Source organism: Crocuta crocuta, unplaced genomic scaffold, assembly GCF_008692635.1.
Source record: "Crocuta crocuta isolate KB4526 unplaced genomic scaffold, BGI_CrCroc_1.0 scaffold119, whole genome shotgun sequence".
Taxonomy (NCBI): domain Eukaryota; kingdom Metazoa; phylum Chordata; class Mammalia; order Carnivora; family Hyaenidae; genus Crocuta; species Crocuta crocuta.
Genome location: NW_027551562.1, coordinates 10,323,809 through 10,351,055, shown reverse-complemented (window position 1 = coordinate 10,351,055; position 27,247 = coordinate 10,323,809). Strand labels below are relative to the sequence as shown.

The 27,247-nt window shown below is 52.3% G+C and overlaps 1 protein-coding gene and 1 long non-coding RNA gene across 2 annotated transcripts; one reads left to right on the top strand and one right to left on the bottom strand.

Moving 5' to 3' along the window:
• Positions 1 to 8,088: 8,088 nt before the first annotated feature.
• On the bottom strand, positions 8,089 to 13,932 carry LOC144219870 (uncharacterized). Its single transcript, XR_013331526.1, has 4 exons — positions 13,877 to 13,932; positions 13,431 to 13,524; positions 12,760 to 12,867; positions 8,089 to 8,166 (listed from the first exon to the last, which is right to left on the bottom strand). It is a non-coding gene; the product is annotated as an uncharacterized LOC144219870 (long non-coding RNA).
• LY6K (lymphocyte antigen 6 family member K) lies at positions 13,310 to 20,677 on the top strand. The gene is made up of 4 exons (XM_077749965.1): positions 13,310 to 13,530; positions 18,200 to 18,289; positions 19,015 to 19,119; positions 20,303 to 20,677. The coding sequence occupies exons 2-4, from the start codon at positions 18,205 to 18,207 to the stop codon at positions 20,560 to 20,562; spliced, it is 450 nt and encodes a 149-aa protein (XP_077606091.1). The 5' UTR covers positions 13,310 to 13,530; positions 18,200 to 18,204; the 3' UTR covers positions 20,563 to 20,677.
• Positions 20,678 to 27,247: the final 6,570 nt, after the last annotated feature.

The following is a 27,247-nucleotide window of genomic DNA, read 5'->3' as shown; positions in this document are numbered from 1 at the left end:
CAATGTTATGTTCCTACTTTCATTTCTGATTTTCATAATTTCAGCCTTCTCTCTCTCTCTTTTCTTAGTTGATCTAGCTAAAGGTTTGTCGGTTTTACTGATCTTTTCAAAGAACCAAATTTTGGTTTCATTATCTGTTTTTTTTCTATTCTGTTTCATTTTTCTCTTCTCTAATCTTTATTATTTTCTTTTTCTGCCAGCTTTCAGTTGTGTTCTTACTCTAGTTCCTTATGTAGAAAAGTTAGGTTGTTGAGAGATCTTTTTGGTCTTATTGTAAGTGTTTATAGTATAAATTTCCCCTTAGCTTCATCCCATGCTCTGGTACACAGGGTTTCATTTATCCCTAGCATTTGTTCATTACCCTTGTGATTTCTTCTGTGATCCATTCATTGTTTAAAGTGGTGTAGTTTAATTTCTGCAGTTGCCTGGCTTTTTCAGTTTTACTTTTGTTATTAATTTCTAACTTTTTCCTGTTCTGGTCAGAGGGGATACTTTGTATAATATCTTTTTTTTAAATCTATTGAGACTTAATTCACGGCCTACCAAGTGGTCTATCCAGGTCTATCAGCTGTATCTGATGCACTTGAGAAGAATGTTGTCAGGAAGAGTGTTGTGTATAGTCTGTTAGGTCTGGTTGGTTTATTATCTTCTATTTCTTTACTAATCTTCCATATGTTTTTCTATCCTATTGTGCATGAAGTATTGAAGTCTCCAATTATTACTGTAGAAATATATATTTCTTTCTTCAATTCTGTCATTTATTTTGCTTCATATATTCTGATGGTCTGTTATTATGTGTGCAAATGTTTATAATTGTTACATCTTTTTGCTCTACTGAACCTTTTTGTTAATACATAATGTCCTTCTTCGTCTCTTATAAGCTTTTTGAAAAATCTAAAGTCTATTTTATCTAATGTTGGTAGAGCCACCCCTGTTCTCTTTTGGTCACTGTATGCATGGAATGTCATTTTCTATCCTTTCTCTTTCAACCTGCTTGTGTCTTTCAGTCTCAAGTGGGTCACTTGTAGACAGCATGTAGTTAGGTCGTATGGTTATTTTTGTTTCTTTTTAACTGAAGTATAGTTAACATACAAGGTTATATTAGTTTCAACTGTACAATATAGTGACTTGACAATTCCATACATTACACTATGCTCGCCACAAGTATAGCTACAATATGTCACTATACAATGCTACTACGATATTATTGACAATATTCCTATGCTGTACTTTTTAATCCCCATGTCTTAGTTATTGTATACTGGAAGTTTGTACCTCTTAATCACCTTCACCTTTTAGTCATTCCCCCACTTTCTCCTCTCTGACAACCATCAATTTGTTCTTTGTATCTATGAGTCTGTTTCTGTTTATTTTTTTATTTGTTCATTTGTTTTTTAGTCCAGATATAACTGAAATCATATGGTATTTGTCTTTCTATGTCTGACTTATTTCACGTAGTATAATACCCTCTAGGTCCAGCCATGTTTTCACAAATGGCAAGATCCCATTCCTTTTTATGTATGTGTAGTACTCCATTATATATATATAATATTATATAATAATATAATATTCCATATATATAAATACTCCATTAAATATATGTGTATATATCACATATTTATTTATATCACATATTTGTTTATCCATTATTGGATGTGCCATGTGTTTACATCCATTCTAACAATTTTTTTATTTTAAAAAATTTTAATGTGTATTTATTTTTTTATANCGCACAGACAAAACCAATAAACACGCAAACCCAGGCTCAGGTAAAAACAGCTATAACAACAACAAAACAGCTCTCTGGAGGGGATGGGCGTGGCTTGGTGTAGGCGGGGCTTGTCTCCACTGTGTCCGCTGGCCTCCCTGAGGTCCCTCCTTGGTGGTTGTGGGGAGAAGAATGGCGTCGCCCCAGTCCCTTCTCAACCAAGCGTTGCAAATCATTTCTTCGGTCCGATCTCCCTGTGCTGACAGTGTAGCCACGGTGGGCTGAGTTCTATGCCCCGCGCCCTGCCTGTTTCCAGGTCCCCGTCCACAGGCTTTGTTATACCGCCCTGACCAGTCCCGCATGCTTCCCTGTTGCCTGGGGGTTGGGTGGGGGGTGGGGGAAGTGTCGCAGCCTCAGATCAGCCGGGGTCAAGCAGGGATACAACCCGAGTGCGTTCGGGGAATGTAGTAACTTCAGGTCCATAGAGTCTGTGTCGCTGCAGCGCGCCGCCGCTTCAGCGGGCCACTGTCGCACACTGCTGCTGCTTTACTGGGCGCCGGCACCGCTACACCAGGTCGCCACCCCCTCCGCTGCTTCAGGGGGCCGCTGTCGCGCGCACCGCTGCCGCTTCACCTGGCGCCGCCGGGACCACCTCTGCAGGCGTTGCTGCCGGCTCCCCGGCCGCTGCTGCCTTGGATGGTGCCAGGCGCGCAGCAGTTTAGTCTTCTGGGACCAGGGCACCTAGTTTAAAGTCAGCGCCCCAGCCAGAGCTAAAAAACAGTGTCTTTCCAAGCCGAGGTTTTTTCTCTTCTCCAGGGACGGTTCTATGAGCAATCTCAGCTTTTCTTTCCTTTCCCCTGGACTCTCGGCAGCTCACCCCCGCTGGACGGTTTATCCCTCCCCGCAGCTGCACACAGGCCGGGCTCCCTCCCCTCCCTCCATGTCTCTGGGTCCCATCCCGTTTTTTATCTTCCCCAGTTCGCACTCACGCACTTATGAGGTTTCCTTCCTCGTGTGCTCTGTCTCTTTCTCTTCCCAAACTCCTGTGGCTCAGTGTCCTACAACTTCAGGCCTTCTCTGGTTGAGAGATGGGCGCAGGCGAAATGTACGGTGCTTCCTACTTCTCCGCCATCTTGCCTCCCAAGCCCCAATTTTTTTAATCAGAATTTAATCCACTTGTATTTAAAGTATTTACTGATAAGAAGGGACTTCCTTCTGTCATCGTGCTCCCTATTTCTTGTATTCTGTATAGTTTTTTGTACCTTCTTTCTTGCATTCTTGTCTTCTTTTGTGTTTAGTTGATTTTTTGTAATGAAATTTACATTCCTTTCTCATTCCCCTTTGTATGTATTCTATAGCAATTTTCTTTGTGGTGACCATGAGAGTGACCTTTAACATCCTAAAACTGTACCTCTCTAATTTGAATGTATGCCAATTTAACCTCAGTGACATACAAAAACTCTGCCCCTTTACAGATCCATCCCTACTCATTTTAGTTGTTGACATCGCAAACTTACATCTTTATAAAACATGTGCCCCCAAACATAAGCTAAAAATTCTTTTATATGTGTTAGTCTTCTAAATTATGTAGAAAAAAGTTTAGAGTTAAAAGCCAAGTTACAATAATACTAGATTTTATATTTTTTTCTTTAAATGTATTAGTCTCTTAAATCACGTAGAAAGCAAAGTTAAAGTACAGTTTAAAGTACTATTACAAATTATTGTTACAATAATATTTGCTTTTATAATTGCCAAAACATTTATCTATACTGAGATCATTTCTCCATACAGCTTTGATTGCTGTCTAGTGTTCTTTCATTTCACCCACCAGGATTCTTTTGAACCTCTCTTGCAAGGCAGAGCTAGAGTGCACAAACTCTCAACTTTTGTTTATCAGATAATGTCTTAATTTTCCCCTCACGCCTGAAGGAAAGTTTTGTCAAATATAGGATCCTTGATTGACAATTTTTTTCTTTAGCACTTTGTCCTGGCCTCCGTTTATGATGAGATATCAGCTAATGATCTTCTCAAGGATCCTCTATATTGGATGATTCACTACTCTTTGCTACATTTAAGATTCTCCCTCTCTTTGTTTTTTTAAAAGTTTCATTTTAAGCTGTCTTGATGGGGTCTCACTGAGTTCAACTTCTTTGGAGTTCATTCAACTTCTTGGATGCGGATATTCATGCTTTCCATCCACAGTTGGGAACTTTTCAGCCACTATTTCTTCAAATATTCTCTCTGTCCCTTTACCCCTCCTCCTCCTCCTCCTCCTCTTCTTCTTCCTCTTCTTCTTCTTCTTCTTCTTCTTCTTCTTCTTCTTCTTCTTCGAGACTCCCATGAGGTACACGTTGGTCTGCTCGGTGATCTCCCATAAAACCCCTAGGCTCTGTTTGTTTTTATTCTATTATTTTTCTTTCTTTTCCTTAGCCTCAGTAATTTCCATTGTCTTATCTTCAAGTTTATGGATTATTTTTCTCCCTGCTCCACTCTATTTGAATCCATCTAGTGAATTTTTCTTCCCAGTTATTGCACTTTTCAGCTCCAGAATTTCAACTTTTTAACATGTATATATTTTACTGATATTTCCATTTTGTTCATATTGATTCTCACAATTTCCTCCAGTTATTTGAGCATCTTTAACACAGGTGTTTTAAAGTGTTCATCTAACATACATGCCGTTAGGTCCTTTTCAGTTTCCTTTGATTATTTTTTTCCTTTGAATGAGCCATTCTTTCCTGTTTGCCTGGTGGCTTTTGTTGAACACTGAACATCGAAATCAGATAGTGCAGTAACTCTGGAAATCAGATTCTACCCTTCCCTAAGGTTTGTTGCATTTTGTTTTTCTTTTCTTTTACTTTATTTTCTTAATGTTGATTTTTTTTCTGAGAGAGAGAGAGAGCACAAGCAGGAGAGGGGCAGAGAGAGGGGGATGGAAGATCTGAAACAGGCTCTGCATGACAGCAGTGAGCCCGATGTCGGGTTTGAACTCAAGAGCCATGAAGTCAGACACTCAACCGACTGAGCCACTCAGGTGCCTATTTTATTTTATTTTATTTTATTTTATTTTTTATCCTATATTATTTCATTTCATTTTTATTGTGCAGGCTGTATCTGTGCTGAAGATCAGCCTGAACTATAACATTAAGGCCTTCTCAAGTGTTTTTGAGCCTTTCCCTGGCACACGTGGCTGTTTTCTAACTTTCCCCATACTTGCAGTTGTTTTTGAACGTACTACTCTGTAATGTCTCTCTCCTGAAAGAAGAAAATGTGAAGAAACGGCGTGGGGCAGGCATCAGTATTTTCAATCTCCTGGAATCCAGTTATTTCATCTGGAGGAGAAGGGCTTATAACAAAGGAAGGGAGGTGCAACAACAGCCCCTGTCTCTTGAACCTCTGCGATTGGAGGCAGCGGTCCTCAATCAGAGCATGCTCCCCCGCATGTGCAATGGGGCGCCCACAACCAAGGTGCAAGGGGCTCCAGGAGCATGTGGGCAGGTGCTTGTTCTGAGATGAAGTGGGGGATGGATAGCGGCTACCAAGCTAAGAGCACGAATAGACCTAAATCTATTACACCTCGCTGTCCACGTCTTTCCCTGGAAGTTTCAAGCCTACAACAGATTCCACATTTCCAAACTAGCTCCATAAGGTTGGTTCTGCCGGAGCAATCGCTGTCCAGGTGGTGAGACACTAGGCTCCTTGCCCCGCCCACTTCTTCCCAGCATCCTCCTCCAAGGTGTCCATTTTTAAACTCTGTTCCCCTTTCTCTCCCATTTTGGAAGATATATATTCCATCTTTCCCATCTGGGTCACTATCTTAGACATTTTAAAAAGAATTTTGTAACTTAAGGTACAAAATTATTAAACAGCATCTCCAAAAAAAAAAAAATGCAGACACTTTAGAACATATCTTTGTAACTTTATAGCTTTTTTTTTTTAAGAGAACCACTTATTAATCTTTATTTTGGGAGAAAGAGAGAGAAAAAGAGAGCAAAATAGCACAGGCACATGTGCTCACGCGAGCAGCAAGGCACACAGAGAGAGGGAAGAGAGGGAATCCCAAGCAGACTCAACATTGTCAGCGCAGAGCCTGATGTGGTGCTCGAACTCACAAACCATGAGATCATGATCTGAGCCAAAATTAAGAGTCAGATGCTCAACCAACTGAGCCACCCTGGCGCCCTGGAACTCTTTTTACCTAAAGTTCCATTTTTGTCTCTTTAACACCCTACAGATGTGATTGGATGTTTGTTTCCATTGAGTCACATGTTTTCTATTTCCTGTGTTCACCATACTTTGCTGTATTTAAAACTCTCCAAGATCAACTCCATTTTTCCTAAAGATCATTCTTTAAAATTTCTGTGGGTCAGGTTCTGTTAGTAGAGATCAGTCTCAAAATTGTTGGTCTGAAAATGCTTATTTTAGCCAGGGTCTTCAATGATCATTTTGTAGAGTGTTTTTTCCACTTAGGGAGTGCTTTTATTTTAGCCTTTTGAAGACGGTAGAGGGGGCAGATGATGTTAGCTGTCCATCAGTCACACGTCCTCTGCTCACTGGACACACACACACACACACACACACACACACAGGCTACACTTCCCAGCCTACCTTGCAGCTGTTGTACTCATGCGTCTTGAGTTTTAGTCAATGGAATTGCCACAAATGTCCTGTGTGCCTCCATTGGCCCTACGCCATGGGGACATCTCACACACGATTCTCCACTTCTTACCCTCTTCCGGCAGCTTGCCCCGGGCGGCACATGTTGAATCTACTGCTAGCAGTAGAGCTACTTGCTTCTAGGAATTCTCATTTTACACTATTGGGAAGAGTATGTTTCTTCTGTGCTGGAGCCATACTCTCCATTTGGTATTTTGTCCAGGGGTGAACGTGAACTAACACGTGGGTCTAGTATCATCTGGCTTGTGTTGTTGACGATGAAAGGTGGCCTCTGTGTGATCCTACTGAATCTCTGGCGATTGAAGATCACCTCTGGGTCTGCTGTGTTTTTGGTTTTACTACAGGAAGTGGATGTAGATGTCCCTTTTTAATTTTCCTGCTAGAAATTAGGTCTCTCTCACTCCCTCTTCTCTCAGCCCTCTCTTCTTCTCTGGCCATATATATTTATGTCTCACACTGATTCTGTTTCTCTCCAGAACCAAATGTGAGAGGCCCAGCAGAGGCAAAACCACAGAGACGAAGTGCAGATCAGTGGCTGGGAGGACCTACGGACAAACCACTTACCTGATACAGGGTTTCCTTTGAGGGGTAAAATGGTTTGGAATTAAAGAGTGGTGATGGCTGCACAAGATTGTGAATACAGTAAAGACAACAACAACAATACTAAATTATACCATTTGAAATGATGGATTTCATGTCATGTGAATGTTATCTAATTGAAACTCAGGTTTGATTTCAATGAGAGGATGATGAGGGCAGAGAAGGTCTCATTTCTGTTCCCCTCACGTGTCTTTCCTGCCAGCACCACGTGTGCGTGGAGGGACAGCCTCAGCACAGGAGTCCCCCTGCTTCTGCTTGAACAGAAGTTCAAGGCCGTCTCCGGCGGCTCCCAGCCTCTCCCCGTTCGGATGTCGGCACCGGGGGAGACCTGCTGGCACCGGTGTGAGGACAGGTCCCATTTGCAGGGAGGAGTGTGGTGCACGCACGACTTGTCCGGGTGGCCCACACGGGGTGCTGGGCCCAGGCCCTATCGTCAGGCCGTGACGTACACATGCCACCTCTTCACCCAGCTCCCTCTCAGGTCCATCGTCCCCACCTGAGAGCGGAAGCATGGAGTCTCAGGCGGCCGCGGGTGCCTGTGGTCCGAGTGTAGCGGGCACCTCTGTTTCAGCAATTTCGTACACTCACCCCCATAACTGTTTTGCCTTTCATTAACATACTCCATCTCTGTGTGCTAAAGCGATAGCACACTTCAGTCCCCCAGTGAGATGGTGTCTAAAGAAGAAGAAACAGGTCAAAAACTAAAACCACAAAAAAATCTCTAGGTGAGCAGAACCCAAATAATAATGCGCTTTGTTTCTCTCTTGAAATAACTTGCAAACGGGCAGCTGGCCCACTGGGGCCCTGTGGGTCGGCGTCCCAGGCTCACAAGGGAGGAAAGGAGAGTGAACTTGCTCTGAGGAATGAGGGGAGAGATGAGACCCTCCAAGGGGGCTTCTCATGTCAGTGTGTGGCCGACGAGGAGGCAGGCAATGCTCAGGAGCAACGCTGACTCCAGGCACGCAGCTGCTCCTACGCTCCTCAACTACCAAATCGAGCACGATATCCTTATCCAGAGAAACAGGACCTCCATCTTTGCAATTAATGCTACCGCAGCAGCGAACAAATTGAAACTATTCGTTTTAAAAATTTTTGATCTTCGGGGGGCACGTCCATTTGGTATAAAAAAGTGCAGTTGTTGGTACAGTTCTTGTAAACGAGAACTTCTCGAGTGTTCAAACCTTAAAAAGCAGAGATGAAAATCATTGATTTCAGGTTTTCCGCCTGCCAATATCCAAGCACAGTTGCCCCCAGTGACTGGCCCCCGCCCACGGCCCGCCTCCCCAGCTGTGACTACACTGCCCAGAATTCTTCACTGCTGACGTCCAAGAAAGGCCGCCGCAGGGTCTGTTTCCTCCACGGACAACTTCTCCTGGAAAGGATGCTCTGCCGACACTGCCAGCTCATCTCTGCCTCGGGCTCTCTCCAAATAGGATCATGGCGCCCATGGCACGTGGCTGCACAGAGGCGGAGTCCTGTTCGTTATTTGTCCTGAGAATCCCAGGGCTCCAGAAATAGAATGGAGACCAGGAAACAGGCCTTGCTCGAGGCGCACAGGATCACACACCCTGGAGCGGAGAGCCCCTGCCCAGGAGGCCCTCACCTGATGCCCTGAGGGCAGGGGTGGCCCCTCTGGGATGAGCTCCCGCCCGGGACCCTCGGCGCGGTGTCCCCAGCTCCCGGCCCAACATATGAACCTCGATGCGCCCTTAGAGCCACCCTGCTCCCCAGCGCGGACAGGGGGCTCCATCCCGAGCACGGTCCCCCAACTACTGTGATTACCTTCACTGGGGGGCTCGCCCGATGGCCTTGGCCCACGGTCAAGGCTGAGTCCTGAAGGTGCACGTGCATATGTACCTTGGCCACGAGAGCAAGGCCCCATCGGCGGCCTCCGTCCAGAGTCCCCGAGGCAAAGTCCTCGGCCCTCCCTCGCGACTCCTGCTGCCCTTGTGACCCCAGTGGTTGCAGGGCACTTCCTGCCTGGAACTTGCCACAGTTGATGTGTCCACTCAGGGCTCTGGGGTTAAACAGAAGGATCTCCCAGCCACGCTCCCGTCACTTGCTTCCCCTCATTTGCCACGAGAAGGGTTGCCGGAAGCCCAGCGTTCTCCAAAAAGCGCACAGTCACAGGCCGCAGCTGTGACTGGATGCCGGGAAGTGCTCGTGACCACGGAACCGGCATGAGCTCCCGAAACAGAACCGGATGACAACCACCGGATCCCTGCCTCCGTTCCTCCGTCAGGCACTCAGGGTGGCCAAGGCTAATGGTAAGAAACGCCTGCATTTCCAAGCCTCTACGTTACTTTGTCTCTTTTTGAACTTTGTGAATAGGAAACCCTGCATCGTCTGCTTGGGGGTCTGGCTTCTTTTCTCTACTCTGTTTGGGGAACCCGTCCGTGCCGTGCGTGGCCCAGCGCGGTATATGGTTTGCTCTCCCCGCTGGACACGTTTCCACTGATGAATATTCCACGGTCGACCGCTGGTGGGCGCTAGGGGGCTTTCTGGCTGTATCTCCCCCTAAGGGTTCTGGGNACAGGGTGGCAAACAAGAGGCCACGGGGCAGCCCCAGCCCACCAGCTGTGTCTCTCGGTAAAGACCTGTTGGGACATCGGAACGATCACTCTGTTTACCCATCCCCCGTGGCCACTTCCACCCCCTCACAGGCGGTGCGGGGCACTGGCCACAAGTCCTAGATGGCCCTCAAAGCCGAGCAGGGTTGCTTCTGACCCTTTGCAGGAAGACTCGGTCCACCCCGGCCGCACGGCTCTCGTAAGCCTGGGGTCCTTGTTCTGGCACCCGGGAGCCATGGGCAGAGACGTGCTAATGACAGTGCTGTGACAGTACCGTCCTACGTCCTGCGGAGCACATGTCGGTGTGTCCCTTCCTCCTGCGTCATCGGGCGTGGGCGCGTCTGCACGGCGGCGTCTTCTGGGCTGTCTTACCCTTGCACGTCCACCCCGTGCTGCTCTCACACAGCAAAGTCCCTGTTTGCTTTGCCTCAGTGTGTGCATAAGAGCGCTGGGGGGCGCTATTTAAGTTGTATATCATGTCCTATATTTTATCTTCAGAGTTTTTATGAAGCATGGCTTTATCAAGCCGAATATAGTAATTTCTGTTTGCCCTGAAAGTCATGGGTTCCAACGTGTAGCCAGTTTAATATTAGCGTCGTTAACGATATGTTTGATTTGAAATTGCTTTTCTATTCCATGTCCTACTTCTGATAAGTGTATCTCCACCACCATTTGCAGGAAATACCAAAGCTCCCGTGCGCCTGGACTCAGTCACTTCCAACGGTAACACGTGGCCACACCGCAGCGCCGAGGCACAACTGGGGCACTGGCTCTCGACAGGGTGACGGTGAAGACCAGGCTCACACCGCTGGCAACCCTCGCATGGACACACCCTCCTCTTTGCCATCCAAATGCCCGGACATTGACCCCACAGAACGATTCTACGGCCCACTTCTAGAAGCTGGCCTTTTCCAGAATGGTCTGTAAGAGGAAGCACAGACTGTCAGCTCTGGCGCCGGCCCCTCCCGTTCACCGTGGTTCCCGGACACCCACGGAGGGTGATGGAGCCGCAGCCCTGGTTTCCCTGCCGAGTGATACCCACGGGGCTGGCCTACCAGGCTGTCTTCACCCGTTAGCCGCTCAGCATGTCCCGGGGGCTTGCGGGCTCGTGGTGCTACACGTGCGTCTGCTACAAACAACCATGCTGGTTTCTGTGGAGGTCAAGTTCAACTCCCCTGGGAAAAGCCCCAAGAGTACATTTGGGGACAGGCGGAGCGGCACGCTGTGTTTTTAATAAAGTGAACTGTGTTCCCCAACATTGGTGGCCCCATTTTTCACTGTCACTGGCCACACATGAAATCTGGGTTCTTTCTAGTCCCGGCCAGCATTTGGTGTGGCCACTGTTTATGACTTTGGTCACTCTGCTTAGAGATACTTAATTGTGTTTTCGCCTTTAATTTCCCTATTGACCAGAGATGTCCCCCGTCTGTTACAGGCTTCTCTGCTTCTCCGGGCGGCTGGCGGGCAGAGGGAGAGTCCAGAACCGGGTGCATTTGAAGCTGACGCAGGCGGGGCGCGGGGAGGGCCCAGCTGGCAGGACAATACGGACGCGGCCCGTGCGGTTGTCTGAGGTGCTCGCCGAACACCTGTCCCCTGTGCAGGCCAGCGGCCAGGCCACTGCTGCGTCTCCGGAACGGCTCGGGGGCAACGGGGATGACGGGATGGACACGAAGCCTATGAAGTGAGGAGAGGCTGGCGCCCCCTGGTGCCCATCACTGCAGAGCCCTAAGGACCTTCCAGCCCCACTGCCTGCTCCGCCTCAGCCCTGCAGACCTCCCGTGAGCCCTCGCCCCGCAGCTATAACCCAGAAGCACCCAGGGAGAGAGGCTTGGAAACAGAGCCCCGTACCCCCTCAGGGGCAGCCCCCCAGCGTGGCCACGCACCCCCCACCCGGGTCTCCCAGAGGTGCCGTCACGTAGCCCTGATGGCGGACTCTTTTCCTCCCGCCAAGCAGGGGCCTGACGAGCTGTGACTGCCACGGCACGCATCTCAAGGATGACGCTCCGGAGGAAACACAGCGCCAGTCACGGGACCAGATCCAGAGCCCGCACCCCCGCACCGCTACCGCCCGACGCTCCTTTGTCCAGGGCTCACGGTGGCTCTGTAGCTGCCCACCTGGGTCTCCGGTTTCCCTCTTCTCGCTTTAGGATCCTACTCTCCTGCGTTCACCCCACCAGGACAGACGGGCCCCAGACACCCTGGTGCCCACCCCTGTCCCCAAGACAAGCCAGACCCCCAGCCTGGCATCTCTCGTCCCACCCACAGCTTGGCTGTGGGCCTAGGAAGGTCCAGGACCCGAGAGTTGCAGCCACGTGGTTTCAGAATCTTCGAGGGCCGCGCTGAGGGCGTCCTGCATCGTCACAGGACCCGCGAGGCCAGGCCCGCCACAGCGCTGCATACCGTTGGCGGGGACCTGCGCACACGAGGCACGGGTGCCAGGAGCACGGACGGCGTGGATCCTGGCTCCTTCCTCGAGTCCCAGAGCGGAGCTGCCCGCGGGATGGGGCCGCCGTTCCCACCGAGAGGAGGCGGGAAGGGGATCGTGCTGTGGGTGCTTGGACCCTAGAATGGCTCCTGAGGTGCGAAGAGACGCCAGCGAGGACAGCGGCCCGACGACAGCCCCGGCCAGGGCCCCACACCGGCCGTGGCCTCCCTGCCAGGCCCTACACCGGCCGTGGCCTTCCAGGCTCATGGAATGGTCACCGGCCCCTGGCTGTTGGGGAGCTGCACTTAGGGCCCCGGGGAGTGGGACACCTGCCTCGGGGCCCACACTTGGCCTTGACCTCTGTGTGCGGTGATCCTGGTCCTGAGAAGTCCGAGGTATGTCCCCTCTCCGGCCTGCTTAGCTGGAGGCCCTCCCCCAAGACAGCCTGAATCCAATGGGTAGCAAGGAACCACCCAGGCGACCCTGGGTGGTCAACACTGCAACCAAGGACTGAGAAGGGACAGAGGCCTAGAGGGGAGGGGGTGTCGTACCTGTTCCCCGGCAGCCCGACCTCGCAGGGCTCCTGGCTCCCAGGATGGGGCACACTGCCCTCTCCTGGGGCCGAGCCTACAGCCCGGGGTGTGCTCTCAGGCCGGGGACAGAGCAGGCCAAAGGCCCCGGGGCTGTGTCCAGGGAAAGACGGGTCAGCCAGGTGCCCTGACAGTGCTCAGGGGCGGCGACTACTTCACAACGTGCAGGAAAGACAAGCGGGTACTCACGCGCAGAGATGACCATGCAGCGCCTGATCTCATAAGGACAAGTACTTATTCGTGCACAGGTGAAAGTGTTGATGGCCCAACAATTGTAACATCTCAAATTATAGGTCCCTGCAAACACATGGGCAGCATCAGGCCCAGCGCCTTCCACCCTGTTACCTGCTGGCTGTGCCCTCCCCCTGCACCTCACCCCGTCCCCTGCCTTGGGGACTTCCGGAGGCCTGTGCCACCTGGCGCTAGACGGGCTGGGCTGGGCCAGGTTGGCTTCTGGGCAGAGACCGGGTACACACAGGAGTTGCTCCTGTCCCCAGAGACTGGCACCAGCGGGCAGGGCCGGGGGCTGGCGGAGGAGACCCCGGGGCCCCACGTGAAGGCCCAGCTGCCCACGAGCGCCTGACAGTCAGGACAGGCCGGCGCCCTCTCAGACTCCCCTGGACCCAGCGCCGCTGCCCCTTCCCCCCTTCCCACCGCTGAGGGAGGGCCGCGGCTAGAAACTGCCCCCTGGGCCCACTCCTGACTCCGGGACCCTTCCCGAGGCGCCCTGTGTCCCCCAACTGCACTGACGGAGGTCCCAGCCCCCTGGACGACACAAGTCCCACTCAGACCCTTTCTCTGACCACGGGGGACACTAAACTTTTACTGCCTGCAAGACAGCGAGCGGACGGGACACTTACAATGATCAGCTACCAGCTGGGCTGAGGTGGCCCGAGGCACCCAGACGGCGAGGAGCGCGGCCCAGAGGAGCATCGTCTCCTGCAGGAACTTGACCTAAAGGTGAGAGGCCCCAGGGCGCACGTCAGCAGCCTTCAGGTCTCCAGGGAGCACCTCACGGGATGCGTGTGCGCAGGACCCGCGTGAGCAGGGGCGTGGATCCCGGAGGGAATCCTCGGGTCCCCCAGTGCTCCCCAGCCTGGGGCTCCTCTCCCCACCTGCTCTCCCCTCACCTGCATCCCCCTAAGCAGGGCCCGAAACTCCCCCACGGGCACTGGGGGCACAGGCCTTTCCACCCCCCACTCGTGCCCACATCTTGCAGGGAGTCATCTGAGGCTGCCTCCACCCAGGGTTCACCCCAGGTCCCCGCGCCCCCAATGCTTCCCGTGATGGAGTCACAGACGCCGACCTCAAGAGCAGCTTGGGGACAGCGCGGGGACATTGTCCACGCAGATGTGTCCTGTTCCTACAGGCAATTGGACCAACGTGGCGCTGGCGTGCGGTGACCACCCTGCTGCCTTGTGTGCCAGCCGCGTGACTTGCGCAGTGGCCGCAGTGCTGCCAGAACCTTCCGCCGCCCCCGCCCCCACCCACTTCTCGTAGAATCCGGTGGCCCTGAAGTACAGGCAGGGGAGGGCCACGGGGGACCCCCACACCTGAGTCCAGACCCGGGCACTCTGTCCCAGGATGAGGCCCCCGGCAGTGCCTGCTTCTGCACAAGGTTCCTGCGGGGACCCACGGGCACCCCCAAGTCTGCGGGCCCGGGGTCCTTAGGGAAAACTGCCTCCTGCGCCCCAAGCCTGTCTCCCTGAATGTCCCATCCTGATTCAGGGTCAGGAGGTCCCATCAGAGCTCGAACCCTGCCTCCAGGGCCGGTGCCTGCCTGAGGGTGGGGGTGGCCTCCTGCCTGAGGGGGGAGGGTGTCTGCCTGAGGGGGAGGGCATCTGCCTGAGGGGGAGGGCGTCTGCCTTCCTGAGANNNGGGGGGTGGGAAATGGAGACTTCAGCCCTGGGCAGGGTCCTGCTGGCACAACTGGCGCTGCCCCTGCACCGGGTCCCTGGTGCCCTGGAGTCCCCGCCCCACCCGGACCCACCTAGAACTCTCAACCCCCTCACCGCGCAGCTTCCCTGCCTTCTTCTTCCAGACCCTTCGTGCGGGGCTGAGTTTGATGTCATCTCTTTAGTTTCCAAGCAGGAAAGCCGGGTTTGTGGCTGCGACCCTCGCCCTCCTGTCACCTTCTCTGACGCCCCAGGGACTGCGTGCTTCCTCCCCGCGCCCGGCTGATCCCTCAGCCTCCCGTCCGACCTTCCCCCTCACCTCGCTGTCAACACTTCCTATTTTCTACTGGACCGGCGGGCGCGGGGCCGGTTTGGGGGAGAGGCCTCGCTTTGCAAACGCGAGGACGTCCCGCCCTTCCTTCCCGCCTCCCTTCTTGCGCCCCGTCGCTCAGGGAAGGTCCCCGGTTGGTTTCCACCAGCCCCTGGGACAGAAATCTGGCCGCGTCCCCGCTAGGCCGCGGTGAGGAGCGGGCACAGCCAGGGCCCGGGGCGTCCTGGGCAGAGTTTCAGGGTCTCACTGCAGGGGCGCCTGGTTCTGCGGGGGGTGGGGGGGGGCGGCGGAAGGTTCTGGCAGCGCTGCGGCCACTGCGCAAGTCACGCTGCTGGCACACAAGGCAGCAGGGCGGTCACCGCACGCCAACGCCACGTTGGTCCAATTGCCTGTAGGAACAGGACACATCTGCGTGGACAATGTCCCCGCGCTGTCCCCAAGCTGCTCTTGAGGTCGGGGTCAGCGACTCCATCACGGGAAGCATTGGGGGCGCGGTGACCTGGGGTGAACCCTGGGTGGAGGCAGCCCCAGATGACTTCCTGCAAGATGTGGGCACGAGTGGGGGGTGGAAAGGCCTGTGCCCCCAGTGCCCGTGGGGGAGTTTCGGGCCCTGCTGGGAGGGGGGTGCAGATGGGGAGAAGTGGGGGGTGCAGTTGGGGAGAGAGGCCGGGAGGGGGTGCAGGTGGGGAGAAGAGCAGGGAAGGGGTGCAGGAGGGGAGAAGTGGGGGTGCAGTTGAGGATAGAGGCTGGGAGGGGAGGTGCAGGTGTGCAGAAGAGCAGGGAAGGGGGGTGCAGTTGGGGAGAAGAGCAGGGAAGGGGTGCAGGATTGGAGAGGTGGGGGGTGCAGTTGGGGAGAGAGGCTGGGAGGGGGTGCAGGTGGGGAGAGGAGCAGGTAGGCGAGGTGAGGGGAGAGTCTGGGAGGGGAAGCGCACTTGGGGAGAGGAGCCGAGGGGCAAGTGCAGGTGGCTCTGGGTGCTGACCCTTCCGCGAGCAGCCCTGCACTCTGCTGATGTGCACACGGCGTTTGTGCTCAGTGCGTGTGGTGTTTGAAGAGGTGCAAAGGCACAGAGATCGCAGATCAAGAGAGTTCCTTGCAGTTCTTCTCATTGTATGTTTTAGTTTTTATTTATTGGGGTATTTGAAACATGATGGGATTTATCCTCCAAACGTGTTGGGTATATTTTGTTGTAAAGACTAAAAAGAGATGAAGTCAATAGTGGACAAAACGTGTGTTGTGTGTTATGCGCGTCTAACAACGTACACTCGGCAGTGCTCTGAAGGGTAATCCCCCCGGCTACAGAGCTCTAGGCTGGCAGAATTCGTCTTCCAACACTTCAAGTATTTTATGATGCTCTTTTGCTTCGGTGGTTTCTGATGTAAACGCACAGTAACTCCTCTTCTTGTGTGTCTGTACATAGCCTGTGGTGTTTTTTCCTCTGGGTTCCTTAAAGTTTTCTCTTTGATTTTGTGTCTCTTAGAGTTTGTGTGGTTTGAGCACGCCTAGGAACAGGTCATTTTGCTTGTGTGTATTTGTTCCGGCAGTTGTACTCGTGGTGTTCTCCTAGCTTCCTGAATCTCCAGTGATGTCTGCCAGTACCGTTGGAAAGCCCTCATCCAGTGCGATTTCCAGTAATGCTTCCGGGCCATTCTCTCCTCCCTTTGGACTCTCGGCCAGCTGTGTGTTGCTGAGAAAAAGCTTGTCCCACGGTTCTTAGACTTTCTGTTCTGTTTTCTTAGCGTTTCTGTGTTGGCGTTTCAGCTGCGGAGATTTCTACGGACCTGTCTTCAAGCTCACTGAGTCTTTCTGCAGCTGTGTCGAGGGCCTTGATGAGCCCACCTGATGCGCTCCTCGTGTCCATCAAAACAGAAGTGGTTTTGCTTTCTAGTATTTCCATGTGACTCTCAAGAGTTTTCCTCTCTAAGCTCATGTTGCACATCTGTGCTCACATATGGTCTGCTTTCTTCTCCATTGGCGCTCTTAGTGTCCTAGTCTGAGTCATATCACATGCCCTCGCAGACAATGGTGACCCGTCTGTCATCTATGTCACGGCCACTTGCTGGCTTTTCCTCCTCAGACAGCTGATCTTGCTTTGTGCATGCCTTGTGTGTCTGGCTGCCAGTTGCACGTGTGTTCTTGGTTAATAGGAAGTGCAGTGAGTAGGCCCGGAGCGTGAGCACTCATGTTATGGGGCCCCAGCAGCTGGCCTCTGTGTATAGTTGGCTGGAGCCGTTGTTGACTTAAGTTTTACACTCTTAAATGTCCTTGCTTTTGTGTCCCGTATTAGCTTTGAATCTTTCGTATGCGTTGCTCCTTGGAGGGAAGGTGTGTTTGTGGCACTTTTCGCTGTTATCCGTTCAAAAGAAAGATAGGGCTGGAAGATGAAGTGCTGGGGGCTGGATGTGGACTCTTGTGAGCACAGGAGACCCCTCGGGGACCACTGTCCATGCCTTTTGTACTCAGCCTCCAGCACTTCATCCAAATTACAAACAAATGCTCCCACTGGCTCATGGTTCCAGCAGCTTCTGCCCCAGGTAAGCGTGTTTTGGGCTTGCTTCGCAGGGCACACGTGGCTCACCAGACCTGGGAGCATCAGCTCTGTGACCTCAGTTTTATGATGGGCATGAGCCGTGGTGTTGATTTGCAGTGCGGCAGTGTTTTCTTTAGGGAATGATGGTTCTTTATATCTAGGACTGAATACTTTTGTTTTCCTGTCCTGATGAGGCAGGAATGATGGAACTGAAATTGAGCTAAGCAGAGAGAGGACAGGTGCACAGGTTCACAGCTTCAGAAGGGCATCCATTATGACTCAGGGGAGCACGTGAGGTGGATGGGGTGCCATTGAAAAGTGACAAACGGGGAGCAAATATTAAACAGAAATTTGAGAAAGTTTGTTTCAAGAGATGTAAGTATAAAGGTAAAGTTGAAATGAAAATAAAAAGTTTAATTCCCAGGAGAACGGTGACACACACCACAGAAAGAAACTATGTCTCTTATGATTAATATACATAATAATCATCATGCAGAGTGTCTTTGAGGGAGTTTAAACCAAACATACCAGGCGTTTCAATAAACATCAGTGGCTCTACTTACTTCCTGTCTGGTGAGGGCCTGTAGGGCCACGCCTGGCCTGTGTCGCTGTCAGGGAGGGGCGTCTGGAGAGCGCTGGAGTCAGGAAAACCTGAGTGCTGGGATTGGGGCAAGGGGGGTGGGCAGGCCTGGGATCTGGGTGGTGTGTTTGGTTGGGTATAGACTGGGTCACAGGCCTAGGGAATGGGCCGGTGGCAGTGCACACTCAGCAAGAGACCCCTCCGCCTGCCCGGGGCCCCTGGAGCTGCACATACGGGCAGCAGGCCTAACCCTGGAGCCCCGGAGCTGACACGTGGCCCCGCTCCCCGTGTCCAGGCGCCATGGAAATGACAATGCTCTTTGCTTTGCTCCTGGTCATGAACCTGCCTCGGGTGGAGACAAATGTCACTGTGTCTGCAAAGCAAGGTAAGTCTGGGCCCCTCAGCCTCCTGCGCTGGGAGAAGGAAGGAGGCCAGAGGCCTTCACAGACTCGGGGTGGCCACCCATGTCTGGGCACTGCCGTGGCCCCAGGGCAGTGGCAGGGCACAGGTGTCTGTGAACAAGGCAGCGTCTGGAGGGTAGCCTGTGGGTTTGGACGCCTAGTTGGGGAGCCCCTTGACTTGGGGGTCCCCTGGCAGGGCAGGAGGGAGGGGCTGGGATCCTGGTTTATTCCCCAGCACCAAACTGTCCCCTCAGCGTCCCTGCCTTCCTGGGGGACATCAGGCTGGGTGCCACGTGTGGCCCGACCCTCCAGGCTCTGCCAGGGCTGTGTCCGGGAACGGGGCAGCTGCAGAAGGTGACCAGCTTCTCCCCGGGGAGCGAGTCCTGCCCTGACGCAGACCCGGCAGTGGGCTACCGCCCAGGGGAGGGGATGCAGAGGCTGCGGGTGGGGGGAGCCGGGCAGGTGAGTGGGTAGGGCCCCGGGGGGCGGATGGCAAGCCTCCTGAAACTGCTGTGCCATGCACGCGAGCGTGTGTGTGTGTGTGTGTGTGTGTGTGTGTGTGGTAGGGGGAGGGGGAGGGCAGCTCAGGAAAGAAGACAAGGACTTTGGGACCAGAGGTTTGGTGCTCCCTGGAGGAGGGAGAGTGGGGTGCTCATTTAATAGGCTTGCAGAGCTGTAACATTGCACTTTGTTTCTCTTCCCCTTTCAGCTGGAGTACTGAGGTGTCACGTTTGCGAGAGAGAGAATAGTTTCAGGTGCACACGTCCAACAAATTGTACGAGGGGTGTCCAGTTTTGTGCCTCCGTTGCCGTGAGTGAGTATCTCCGTTCGTCCTGGGGCTCACAGGCAGCTCAGTAAATCCTTTCAGGAATTAGCGTCCGCCTAGCTTTTCGCAACGGGGAATAACTCATATAATCGTGATCGTTCAAGACACATTGGAGAGCAACGTCCTGAGACGCCAGGAACGCAAGCGGCTGACAGAGAGCAGCTTACACAGGACGGCGCCGACGGAGGGCCGGGCGCCGGCACCGGACACGATGGAATATTGGGGTGCGGGAGGACAAGCTTAGGGCCACTCGCGTTCATTTTAAAGGGAACGATGAACCGTTAATTTCCACCGCCCCACTGACAAGTGCGTTTACAGGAGGTGTACGTAATGAGGGGCGCGGGCTGACAGTATGTTCTGGAAGGAGTGCGTGTGCTTTGAACAGCTGGGTGACCACCACTCTGCCACGTGTATATACCTGGGAACCTGGGCCGCATGAAGCCCCCGAAGGGAGTCCGGAGAAGTGGCACTTGTCAGGGCTGGAGAATTCTGAGCAGGGTGCCTGCCGTTCCCGGGGAGTCCCCGTTCCCGGAAACACGTGGGGTGCCGAGGGGGAGCTTGGGACTCGTGTTAGCTTGACGCGAACGTCACTACCTCATAGGGAAAAGCGATTTGCACCATGAACCCTAAGATGAGGGGAAGCCAGCAGAGTGACCCCGCGGCCGGTGCTGAGCCTGGCTGTGTGCGGTGGGTTCACGGTCACAGCACCGGGCCGTGGGCCCCTGGCGCGGCTCATCTAGAGGCCGGTGCTGAGTCCCGGGCAGTGGCCACGATGGGCAGGAGTCCCTTGCTCCCTTGCGTGTCCCCTGGTTACAGAGTCTGGAGCAGCCTGGTAGTGAGATGGTGAGGCCTGGGGGCCTGTAGGTCCCCAGTTGGAGAGTCCCAGACCCTGTTCCCCGTGCACGTGGACAGGCCAGCGGGGGGTGGGGCAGGGACGTATATCTCGTGGTGACACTCCAGGCAAGCCACCCGCATCCCCAGAAGCAGCTGTAAACACAAAGGTCTTACCCTGTCTGCCTCAGCGATGGCTCCTGACATCCTGCAGACAGAGGGGCCCCTTTAACCATGGGGTCTCCTGAAGGTCGGGACTGGGCAGGTACAGATGGAAAGGGCTTTGGAGCCACTGCTCTCAGCTCCCGTGATTCATTTCTCTGTCTTTCTCTCCTGTTAGGAATATACCCACGTTTCTACTATGTTTCGAAGCAGTGCTCCAAGTACTGTCCAGTAGGTGCCGCCTTCGCCGGAAGAGTCAAGTCCTTTGTGCTCCTGCAGCCCATGCCCTTCCTGTACGTGCACTGCTGTGCCGAGTCGCTGTGCAACACCCAGGAGCCGATCATCCGCGAGACCACGTACAGGGAAGGCGGGGGAGCACGCGGCCTGAGGAGCGGCGGGGCCTGGCTGCTGGCCCTCCTGGCTCTGTCCTCCGGGTGAGGGGCCCCAGGCGGCCGTGGCCACAGGGCGGGCCTCGGGCTGTGCCCATGGAGCGTGGCTCACGTGACCGGACTCTCCGCAGACGCTGGGAACCGGTCGCATTAAACTCGTTTTCCACTGCCTACTGCGTGCGGGGCCGGAGAACAGGTGGGCGGGGACCCCGTGCAGGTGGTGTCGCCCGCAGCTCGCATTCAGAGCAAGTGCAGCGTCCCCGGGGGTGATCTTGTTCACAGATGCTCCTCCCCGAACACAAGCCTGGCGTTCATCGCCAACACTCTTTCCCCCTCCCTGTCTCCGAGCGCTTCTGTACTGCTGGGGGGGGTGGGGGGGGCGCTGAGTGTCACCCCTGAAGGGCAGCTCGGAGGCGCCCGGCCTCTGGAGGGTCAGGGTCAGTGGGAAGACGGGACACAGTGGGCGTGAGACGCCCAGCAGTGAAGGTCTCCTGGGCACAGCCCGGGGTGGTGGGTCACCTCCCTCCAGGCACCCCAGGGAGGGCCCTCTTCTGACGGGGGTGGCACCACCGCTGCTCGGCTCAGCTCGTCCCACATCACGGACCCTGTGGAATGAACTTGGGCTTTGCCCAGCATCTGGCTCACAGGTTCGCCCACGAGCACTGGACCAAAGTGACCAGGGCCACATTCAGCATCTGCACAAAACAAGTGCTGTTTTCCTGCAGCGGTGCTGACTCCACGTGGGGGCTGCACGGAGCCCCACCCACACTCGCCTCCTCTCCCCCTTCTCTCCCTCCACCCGTTCCCCCCCCACACACCCCCTATACGCCCTCACCAGAGCCAGGCCCCACCTGCTCTGACACATCTCATATGGGGAGATGTCTGGCCAGGGCAGCCTGGGAACCTTCCAGAAGAGTCTCCGTGGCCCCAGAAGGAGGCAGCATGGGGCGGGCAGTTTCGGGGTCATCCCTGAGGCATGGACGAGGCCCATCTCTGTCACATCTCAACCCTCCACAGCAGAGGCATAAACGCATCCTGGGGGACGGTGCAGAGGGAGGGCCCCCGAGGGTCAGCCAGCAGCCCCAGGAGTGGGGAGCATTTCCGGCAGCGTCTGTTACCTCCCACCGTGTGCCCGACCCGGTTCCCCAGCACAGGCTGTGCGCCTGCGCCCTGCCGGTCTCCCGTCTCCCCAGGAACCGCATCCCCCAGCTGCCCGAGCTCACAGGCTGGGGCTGGAGCTGGGGGGCCCCTCCTCTGTAGGCGCGGGCGAAAGTGGGCGCTTCCCCACGAAGAGCCAGAGAGGCAGCACATCACCCCCACGCCGGCCTTCGCCCGGCCACCTGGCACGGAGTGTCCTCAAAGTCAGGCCAGGCCGCGGGGCATAGACAGCAGGGNACAAAGACGTCTATTGCTGTAACCAGAGGATGAAGGGTTATAACCGTATGATCATCACCTTCATTTAGTAAGATTTTTAATATGAAATATGAAATTTCAATAACTCATTTAAGAGTAACCTACCTGATTCCTAAACCAAATATCATACTTAATGGTGACACACTGGATGTGTGCCCATTTACACTCAAGACTATGGTAAGTGCATACACTGCATCAGACAGTGTATTACCATCAGACATTGAAGTAGAGGGCTTAGCCTCATAATAAAATGAGAAAAATAAGCGGTATAAAAATGACTTTTTACCTGGCACTATGTCTCAGTAGTTAGGTCAAATTTCTGCTGTTTTTAAAAAAATGTTTAATGTTTATTTACTTTTGAAAGGGAGACAGAGAACAAATGGGGGAAGGGCAGAGAGAGGAGACACGGAATCCGAAGCAGGCTTCAGGCTCTGGGGTGCCAGCACAGAGTCCGACTCGGGGCTAAAACTCTCCAGCAGTGAGATGGTGACCTGAGTCAAAGTTGGACATTTCACTGACGACACCACCCAGGGGCCCCTGTTCCTCCGATTATAAGACACTTCACAATGTTCAATGAGAAATATTTTAAATGCTTTTAACTGTGTGCCGTGCCAACCTGAATATTTTAGTGGCAAAATTAAGAATGAAAGAAAAAAAAGAAAGTGGATCATGACAGCTCTATGTGACGCCCCCTCAGAACAATGTGATCCATGTGATGTAGGTACGGACGAAAACAGTACACAAAACTATATAATGATTTTAAATGATTGGGGCGCCCGGGTGGCTTAGTCGGTTGAGCGTCCGACTTTCGCTTAGGTCATGATCTCATGGTTCGTGGGTTCGAGCCCCGCGTCGGGCTCTGTGCTGACTGCCAGCTCGGAGCCTGGAGCCTGTTTCGGAGTCTTTGACTCCCTCTCCCTCTGACCCTCCCCTGCTCACGCTGTCTCTCTCTTTCTCCTAGAAATAAATAAAATATTAAAAAAAAATGATTAATACAGCTCTAAGAAAATACACATTGTAATGTCCCTCTGTGAAAGTGGCTGATAAATGACACGGGAGCCAGGCAGCCGGGAACGCCTGGCCCGCCCTGGGAGGAACGCCACCTGCTTCTTTTGCGTCGACTTCTCCACTTCCTCAGAAAACACCTATTCAGATGAGACGTATTGATTATGCTTGATCCACCATAACATACCTGCCTGAGAAAGATCGGTTTTTCTCATGAGATCATTCTCTGTTCACAAAAAAACAATCCTGGCATTGATTAACTATCATATTAGTTAATAGACTGCGGAGTTGTTCAAGGCGAGAGTCGTTCTGAGCTGTCGTCCCCTGCTCCCTTTCTCTTTTACAGCTGACTTGTTTGTGCCTGATTCTTCTCCCGTGCACCGTTACAGAAAGCGGCAGCTATATAATCAGCATATCCTGAAGTGAGCAGCCGTCTTTAGATTACTTGCTTTTCTCTAGTCACCTAGAGCCACACATGAGGAGGAGACAAGGCACTGGGTCTCCATAAGATAGGACATTAAAGTAGGAACCACACATGAGGAGCTTCAGAAGAGAGATATCACAGAGGAAATAGAGAACTAGGAAAACAGATCCACTCTGCGCAAGGAAATGTGTGTGTGTCAGTGTTGGCTCTGCACGGAGAAAAACATAGAAAGAATGGTTTCTCCTGAGAATTAGAGACTCTCATATGATATTGGGGTTTGTATTTCCACTACTGGTTTATTCCAGTAAAGTCCTATACAAGAAATAAATGTTAAGCGGTAAGAGATTGGTTTTATCCTGTAGAGCGCTCGAAAAACAAAGGAAAATACTCTCCAAAGGAATATACCCTCTTAAAATTAATCAAGGAAACCTCACTAAAATGGAGTCATGCCCTTTTACTGCAAGTAAAGTACAAGAATTGTCAGAGACCCAACAGAAGCATCCTGAACAGAAGGGAATTATTCGTTCCTGGCCCACAGGGAAAGGCGGCCACTGAGGCTCCTGCGAGAAACCCACCATACCTGGAACTCAGTCCACAAGAATCCTCCATCGCCCTGAACCCCTGCTTTTCTCCAGTGGACTTTCCTTCAGAACAACCCACCCACTTCCTCCTCCTTCACCATCAAATAATGTTCCTCATCTTTGTTTACGCGACTAGCCTGTATCTTCTCTTGAGTTCCAATACTCTGAATACGCCCATTTTTGCAGGCAAAAATAACTTTTATTTTAAAGGTCAACAACTCTCAACTCAGAAGCCATAGAATCTCCTAGGTGAGGGGTGCTTGGGGGGCTCCGTCGGTGAGGCATCTGACTTTGGCTCAGGTTATGATCTCGCGTTTCATGAGCTCAAATCCCTCATCAGCTTGATGCTGTCAGCCCAGAGCCTGCTTTGGATCCTCTGTCCCCATCTCTCTCTGCCCCTCCCCTGCTCATGCTCTCTCTCTCTCTCAAAAATAAATAAAACATTAAAGAAAAAAAAGTCTCCCAGGTATTACCTCATCATGATCTGCTAAAATATCAAAAGTTACAAAAAAACACACCAATAAACACAAAAAGTAGAACTTGCCCACCAGACACTGGACATAATAGAGATTATACTACAGATTTGCTTAAAGATACAAAAGAGTATTTTTAAAAAGCTATAAAAGCATAAAAAACACGAGGAAAGAACCAGATACAGGGCAAAGACATTAGGTGGGCCTCACACACGCACAAGAAAGAGAAGAGAGGAAAGAAAGAAACCTAAAGAGAACTTCTAGAAATGAGAAATATAACCACAGAATACAAAACCTTGAGGGATAAACAACAGATCACATATAATGAAGGCAGAATAAACAAATGGAAATCATCTAACAAATTATTACAATGCAGTCCAGAGATAAAAAGAGATCAAAGATACAAAGAAAAGCCTAGAAGATGTGGAAAAGAGGAGACTGTCTAGTATAGAAGCAGGCAGAACTCCAGAAGGGGTCGTAGAGGACAGAACACAGGCAATATCCAAAGAAGGAGGAACGCTGAGTTTTCAAAATTGATGTAAGAGAGAAGCACTCCAATCAATCACAACTGATCTGCACTGAGATGCATTCAGCGTAAAACTTCAGGATTTCAAAGCCAAGGGGAAGTATTACAAGCTGCCACGGAGAACAGTTAGGCCTAATGTAGAAGAGTGACACCAACTTCAACGTGGAAGGCAGCAGACGAGGCATTATTGCCTCAAAGGAAAGAAAAAAATTAGAAATTAGTGTGGAATTGAATAGTTAAATATACATTTTTTAACATTTATTCACTTTTGAGAGACAGAATGTGAGTGGAGGAGGGCCAGAGAGAGAGGCAGACACAGAATCTGAAGCAGCTCCAGGCTCGGAGGGGTCAGCACAGAGCCCTCTGTGTGGTTTGAACTCACTGACTGCAAGACTGGGAGCTGAGGCAGTCAGACGCTTGACCGACTTAGCCACCCAGGTGTCCCAAAGATATTTTCTGATACAAACAAACAAACCCTGAAATGGTTCCCCACCGATCAATCTTTACTAAAGGAACTCCCAACAAACATTCTTTGGGGACGGAGGTGACAATCATCCCTGACACCAAGGTAGAATCATCAACCACGCAGGATATTAATATGTGTGCTATGGACTGAAGTGTGTGCCTGGAAAATTCATACACTGACGTCCTAATGTCAAGCGTGACTCTATTTCGATTAAGGAAGTCATTAAGGCTGCTGTGAGGCGGGGCCCTGAGCCAAAAGCATTCCTATCCTCAGGAGACACCAGACAGCCCTCTCCCGGGCACCAGAGCCCGAATCTGCGGGGGCCTCGACTCCAGGCTCCAGCCTCCAGGTCCAGGTCCGAGAGAAACAAACCTCTGTGGTCGGAGCCACTCCGTGTTCATTTCGTTGCAGCAGTAGCAGAGGACTGAGGCGTGTGGCTAAATCCGAGCAAACTTCGACAAGGTAGCCCGCCCACGATTCCCTCTTTGGAAGCTTCAGGAAACTAAGAGGCAACTGGATACCAACGGCATAAAAGGCAGGAGGGAAGTGATTAAAGTTGAAGTGTTATTTGGTTTCTGCATAGTTTACCGAGGGGTTAGAGATCTTGATAGAATTTAGACGTATTTCATACTATTTTTACAGAAGACACCCCGCCCCCAACGTTGAAGAATATAAAAGGTCCTGTAAAAACAAGGTGCTAGGCTGGCCTTCAGGCTGCCAACCCCTACGGGAAGGAAACACCATCAGGCGAGGTGGCGTCCACTCCTGAGCTGGGGTTACAGGAAGAGGCTGAGGTGAATAAAAGCTCCAAGGAGGGGTGGCCCCATGCAGCTCCTACAGAGACTCCCGCGGAGGGGCTGAATCTGGGGCGGCCCCCGACGCCGCGGAGGGGGCGGCTCTGGCCAGGGCCTCGGGGTCTCGATTATACTAGTTGTGATGCAGAAAAACTGCAGGCCAGGCTGGCAGTTGCGGAGAGGAGCGCCTCCACGGAGCAAGAAGTGGCGGCCGCAGCCACCGAACCGGAAGCTGCGGAGAACAAACCGGAAGTGCACCGAAGGGGCGCGTCCCTCCTCCTCCCCGCGCAGCCTGCTGCGTCTTGCGCCCCTAGCGGCGTGGGGAACCGGGGCGCGCTCGCCGGGGCGGGAGGCTGGTTTGGGCGCTCCGGTGGGGCTGAGCTGTTCTTAGCAATTGGCACAGCCTGCAAACGGTAAACAAAGGAAATCTGGCAGAGCTTCTAGCATCAAAGGTGATGCTTTTCCTAACTGGGAAGGGCAACTCCAACAGGCCGACGGAACTCTAAATTTGCATGCGTCTGTTCACATAGCCTCAAAATCTGTCAAGCAAACATTAACAGAAATAAAAGATGCAACGGTAGATTTCAATATGTTTCCCTCTGTGTATGATAAAACAAGCCAGCAAATTAATAGAGAGATGGAATATTTGAACATCGTCGGGATTAACAGTCTCGGCGGAGTGACATATACAGAGTACTGCATCCAACAGTTGAAAACCGTTTTCTTCCCAAGTGGACATGAAATATTTACCAAGGTTCTGTCCATATGTTGGGTCAAGCAATTCTCAACAATATCAGTGGCTTCAAATCAAATCACCTTGAGTGTGTTTTTGAGCATAGTAATATTAAGTAAAAAACTAATAACAAAAATTAAAATATCCCCAAGTCTTTGGAAATGAAAGTACATTTCTAAATATCCTAAGACTCAAAAAAAATCACAATGAAATTAGAACATATTTATATTAAATGAAATGTGTACACTATGTGAAAATGGAAAAAGGGAAACTTCATTTAGAATGCAGTGGGGAGGCCAGCACGGAGCTCTCACCTCCA

Coding starts and splice junctions, on each gene's coding strand:
- LY6K (XM_077749965.1), top strand. CDS start 18,205: ATGGAAATGACAATGCTCTTTGCTTTGCTCCTGGTCATGAACCTGCCT. Junction 18,290..19,014: donor CACTGTGTCTGCAAAGCAAG/GTAAGTCTGGGC, acceptor TTCCCCTTTCAG/CTGGAGTACTGAGGTGTCAC. Junction 19,120..20,302: donor TTGTGCCTCCGTTGCCGTGA/GTGAGTATCTCC, acceptor CTCTCCTGTTAG/GAATATACCCACGTTTCTAC.